General features: G+C 43.5%; 1 protein-coding gene across 1 annotated transcript in view; it reads right to left on the reverse strand.

The window, feature by feature from the left end:
* Positions 1-2046: 2046 nt before the first annotated feature.
* LOC129701452 (melanin-concentrating hormone receptor 1-like) overlaps positions 2047-6184 on the reverse strand; it is a 16802-nt gene continuing 12664 nt past the window's right edge. The window contains exon 2 of the mRNA XM_055642637.1: positions 2047-3154. Within this exon, the coding sequence (XP_055498612.1) occupies positions 2500-3154 (655 nt within the window). The 3' untranslated portion in view covers positions 2047-2499. The remainder of the gene's footprint in view (positions 3155-6184) is intronic.

Genomic DNA, 6184 nt, shown 5'->3' on the forward strand with positions numbered 1-6184 from the left:
CAGAGGAAACCAAGATGACACAAAGCCAGTGTGCTGTACCGAGTCACGATATATATATACAGATCAACAGAGGATATTTTCCTCTGTTTCTAGCAACAATGTTCTGACACACAAATGGTCTGAAATGAAGGTTACACAAAAAAGCTGGAGAAACTCAGCGGGTGCAGCAGCATCTATGGAGCGAAGGAAATAGGCAACGTTTCGGGCCGAACCTCTTCTTCAGACTGATCGGGGGCGGGGGTGGGCGGGGACAAGAAAGGAAAAAGGAGGAGGAGTCCGAAGGCTGGGGGATGAGAGGAGACAGCAGGGGGACTGAGGAAGGGGAGGAGACAGCAAGGACTAACAAAATTGGGAGAATTCGATGTTCATGCCCCCGGGATGCAGACTCCATTGGAGGAACAGCACCTCATATTCCGTTTGGTTAAATCCACGTTGGTCTGAAATGAAGCTGTGCATCATGAGAACAGGCCCTTTGGTCCAATTTGGTCAGCATGGACAAGTTGGCATTCTGGGCTAGCCCCATTTGCCTGCATGTGGCCCATATCGCACTAAAGCCCTTTCTATACACATATCGGTCCAAATGCACGGTGAAATGGAAAGGAACAACAACCCTCTCATTTGATGAACAACTTATTCACAGATGAATAAAGATGCACTCAGTAACAGATAGCTGGAATTAACAGCCACTAAACACTGCATAACGTAGTAGAAAACAATCTGCCGGAGGAATTCAACAGGTCAGCAGCATCTGTCGAGGGAAAGAAATTGTTGACAATTTGGCCCTGCATCAAGATTGAGAGGGGAGAGAAAGGTGACTACTCTAAAGTGGAGAGGGGAGACAGGGACCTGTAGAAGATAGGTGGACCAAGGACATACAAAAAAACTGGAGTAACTCAGTGGGACAGGCAGCATCTCTGGAGAGAAGGAATGGGTGACGTTTCGGGTTGAGACCCTTCATCAGACTGGTTAGGGATAAGGGAAATGAGAGATATAGACAGTGAAGTTCACTGTCCTCCCCTCCAACCTCATCTACTGTATCCGTTGTTCAAGATGTAGACTTTTATACATCAGCGAGAACAAACGTGGCCTGGGCGATCGATCGCTGAACACCTTCGCTCAGCCCGCCTGTATCTACCTGATCTGCTGGTTGCTAAACACTTTAATTCTCCTTCCCATTCCTACACAGACCTTTCTGTCCCGGGTCTCCTCCATTGTCAGCGTGAGGCTAAACACAAATTGGAGGAACAGCATCTCATATTTCACTTGGGCAGCTTACAGCCGAGTGGTATGGATAGAGAGAGGGGCATTCCCTCTATATCCCTCCCCAACCCAAGTCACACTAGCTTCTCATTTTCACTCTACAAACATAGAAACACAGAAAATAGGTGCAGGAGTAGGCCATTCGGTCCTTCGAGCCTGCACCGCCATTCAATATGATCATGGCTGATCATCCAACTCAGTATCCCATCCCTGCCTTCTCTCCATACCCCCTGATCCCTTTAGCCATAAGGGCCACATCTAACTCCCTCTTAAATATAGCCAATCAACTGGCCTCAACTACCTTCTGTGGCAGAGAATTCCACAGATTCACCACTCTCTGTGTTAAAAATGATTTTTTCATCTCGGTACTAAAAGACTTCCCTCTTATCCTTAAACTGTGACCCCTAGTTCTGGACTTCCCCAACTTCGGGAATGATCTTCCTGCATCTAGCCTGTCCAACTCCCTAAGAATTTTGTAAGTTTCTATTTCTAAACAGCTAACAAGTTTCTAAAGTTTCTACAAGTTTCTGTAAGTTTCTAAACAGCTAACAATGGCCTGTTTCCTTTATCATCGTTACTTTTTTGCATATCTTTCAATCATTGTTCTATATCTCTCCACATCACTGTCTATACTTGTTTCCCTTATCCTTAACCAGTCTGAAGAAGGGTCTCGACCCAAAATGTCACCCGTTCCTGCTCTCCAGAGATGCTGCCTGCCCCACAGAGTTACTCCGGCCTTTTGTGTTTATCTTTGGTTTAAACCAGCATATGCAGTTCCTTCTTGCACATATGGTGGAATGAGGATGGGTGAGGGATGATAGGCAGATGGAGCCAACCAGACACCTGACCTGAAATGTTAACAATTCCTTTCCCTTCGCATATATTGCCTGACCATATAGAGTTCCTCCAGCAGTTTGTTTTTTGTTCCAGATTCCAGCATCTACAGTCCCTTGTACCTCCATAATAAAGGTGATAACATCTAAGAAAATTACTGTGGCACATGATACCTGGTATAAGAAATGAAAATGCTGGAAACACTGTGGAGGTCAGGCAGGAACAACGTTTCTAGAAATAGTCAGAAATAATGAGCAACCGTCCTGTGTAAGAAGGAACTGCAGATGCTGGTTTAAACCGAGGATGGACACAAAAAGCTGGAGTAACTCAGCAGGACAGGCAGCATCCATCGACCTGAACTGATAAGGGTACAGAATGTTCAGACCTTAAGAAAACTGAGTTGCATTAAATATGTGCCTCTTTCTCTGAGGTCTTGCACTCTATTTCCGCAGTTTCACACGCCCCACCTCTTCGAGTTACGGCTAATTGGAAATGAGAGGCAGTGCTGCTCTTTGTCAAAATACCACACAGGCGCTCCTGATAATTCTTTGTGCAGAACAGGAGCAGGAGGGGGTTGATGCAGCTGTGGGCATAGCTCAGACAGATGCTGATGTGGTAGATGTAATGAAAAAGCATGGTGGGATGCATGGCTGTTAAATTGAGTACCTGCATCACATGAAAAGGTGACCAACACACCAAAAAGACAGCTATCACCATGAGCACAGTTTTGGTCGCCCGCTTTGCCTGCACCGATTGCTTCCTACCCATTCGTCTCAGTGATTTAAAGACGTGATAGAGAGTCAGTGAGTAATAGGTGCTTATAATAATCAGAGGAATGATAAACCCCAATATGGACTGATAAAGTGTATACCAGTACATGTCCTTTGCTCCAGAAGGCAAGTCCACTGCACATATTTCAAAGTCCCCCATCTGAAGAGTCCTGGAATATAACATGACTGGGACTGTCAGTGACAAGCTGACAAGCCATACGAGACCATTCACCAGCACTGTCCATCGCATGGTCCTCCTCTCTGTTGTGGGATGGACTATGGCAATATACCTGTCGAAGAACAAAATATCCATAGATTAGATGAATGTTCACCTGCAGAAAATCACTACACCAGCCAACAAGTTTAAACACAGTAATATGTCGACCCAAGGAACTGAAGATGCTGGTTTACAAACAAAATTACCCAAGGTGCTGGAATAACCCAGCAGGCCAGGCAGTATCTCTGGATAGGCAACTTTTCGGTCGGGATCTTGACCCGAAAAGACGCCTATCCATGTTCTCCAGAGAAACTGCTGAGGTGCTCCAGCACTTTGTGTCATTTATAACACAGCAATGCTGTATTAACCTGTTGAAACTGTAGCATTCATAATCACTGATATTATTTTTCTTAATGGGATTAATAAAGTGATACTGATGCAGAACAGTGCTGGGATTAAGTACAGTAAAATGGGTATTTTAGTAATGCTATGTAACACACTGAGTCTCGGGCAGATGGGGCTCGTCAGCCTGGGAAGGCAGTCCATCTAGGAGAGGGGACACTCTGATATAAAACCTCCACTGCCTTGTGGCCATATCCAGTCATGGAAAAGGATCCAGCAGTAAACCTCAAGAAAATCCGGATTCGGAGCCCCTAAGGCAGTTTATCGTTGTCTACAACCTTGCTCTGGCAGCTCCTGCGACGGTGTTGGTGCCAATGTAACGGCCCTGCTGTTCCTTTGAATCGGTTAACGACGTGGGGATGGGGGACGTGCTGCATGGGCAACAGCCTGACCTCCATACGACATCACCCAGGCTTACATCCGACCAAGATGCATCACCCATGGTCAGTCATGACCGAGATGGGCCTACTATTCAGGATGGCTGCTTCAATGTTGTGCTTGTGATGAATTAGAATTACTATAGCAACCTTGTTCAAGGGTGCTGGTGTGCCAAGATTATCGAGATAATACGATGTTTTTAGCAACTGAATGATGGATATTACTGCACTGACAGTGTGCTTGTGGTACATCAGGATTAGCGCAGTAACTTTACGCAATTACTTGGCAGGAATATGGAAGAGCAACTGTGCAGATGACTGATGGAATTACTGCTGTCAAGTGTGTTAGGATTACTGCAATAATGCTGTTCCAACATAAAGAACCAATGAATTTATTTTTGTATTACTTAAGGTTCATGCCTCAACCTTTGATGCTGTCCTCGAATTGCAGAATTGGAACGTTGTTAGTCACCTTGTTAATATTGCAGAGCTAATTAATGTTGACATTATTAAGTGGAAAGAAAGGAAAACAAAACATGACAAAATCATTTTCAGCAGGACTTTGGGTTTTAAATGTCATCAAATATGGCGTAAGTGGTTCAAACTGTTGCTGAGTATATGACAGTGAGGCAGCTAATTGAACATACTGGTTCTAATTATGCAATTGTTGATGTGTTGCCGGCTTTCTTTGTATTACTATTAATCCAGCTCACACACATAGACCCAGTAGAAAATGGAGATGGGTTATTATTGATATTATTGAAGGGGAGTAAATCTTGCAGAACTCTTCCTTCTTTGTTATATTCTAAACTCTAACCTCCCAAATTGTACCCAATACTTTGAATCTGATACTATGTACAATTTCATCATTCTCCATTCTGGACATCCTCAATTTCTGAGCATCTCCAGACGTGCAAAAAAGATTCAAGAGACATTGTCATAAATGGCCCCTTTAGATGATGCTATCTCCCCCTCACCCAGGAAAATGTTCTTCCTGCACCTACTCATAGAACATAAAACACAGAACAGCACAGGATAAGGCCATTCGGCCCACAATGTCTGTGCTGAACATGATGCCAAACTAAGCTAATCTCACGTTGGTTAGACTTGTTCAGTGTTTTAATAAAATATCCACATTTTTTCTCAAACTCAAGGGAATAAAGAACAAGTCACTTCAATGTTTCATCATTATGCAAACATCTAATCTGATAAATCAATTTTACTCTAGAGCTGCTCCGTACTCCATTCACAGAGCCATGTATGGCCAGTCCTGCCTGTGGCAGAAAAGGTCACAGCAGCCCACAGTCTCCTTCCATCTCATTCAGTCCAGGGAGCTCTTGCAGACATTAAGCAAGCTTCCCGCTTCACAACGTCCCAATTCATTACGGAAGCAGTGAGACTCTGTACTCAAACAGAGCGGAGATAATTTCTCTCACAATAAATGGAGCAGGTGGCACGAGTATTCAGGTTTATCAACAAGCCACGCTGATCACCGCTGACTTTACATGGCACGGCCTCATCAGAAGTGGCAGCTGTCTAAGTGAACAAAGTGACAGCACAGTCACAAATGCGTCATTTAGACAAAACATCAGATTAATTCTGCTCGGAGACGTGGCAACTTCACTGATGTGGTTGGATTAAGGGTTGGACAATGGCATAGGTGGGGGTTTAATTTTGACTTTGGATGCTGTCTGCGTGGAGTTTGCATGTTCTACCTGTCATCACATGGATTTCAAGTTAAGAGTGTTTTATTATTATTGTTATATGTCCCAGATAGATCTATGAAATTCTTACTTGCAGCAGCACAACATAATCTGTAAAGATAGTACGCTAAATCAGAAAAAAAGTTCAATGTGCATATATACACATACTCACACACACACACACATATATATATGTGCACCTATATATATACACACATATATACATATATATATATATATATATACATACATACACACACACACATATATATATCTATCTATCTATATTACATTTGCGTAAATTTGGTGCATGTGCAGATGTGGTGGAGATGTTGCTATTTGGAGCATACTTCACACCCCTCTACACTGCACACCTGTGGTCGAACTATTTAAAGACAAGTATGCAGAGACTAAAGGTGGCATATAACGAAGCCATGAGAACACTGCTAAGGCAACCTAGATGTTTGTAATATGTTTGTGGCTGCAGGAGTCAGTACTTTCGAAGCTATCCTAAGACACCACATGTATAAATTCATTTGCAGGATAAATGACTCTAAAGATGTGCTTATTGTGGCCTTGACAAACATAAGGGTTAGCACTACACGTTACGAATCCCAGCTG

The sequence above is a fragment of the Leucoraja erinacea genome, chromosome 11 (assembly GCF_028641065.1).
Source record: "Leucoraja erinacea ecotype New England chromosome 11, Leri_hhj_1, whole genome shotgun sequence".
Classification (NCBI taxonomy): domain Eukaryota; kingdom Metazoa; phylum Chordata; class Chondrichthyes; order Rajiformes; family Rajidae; genus Leucoraja; species Leucoraja erinaceus.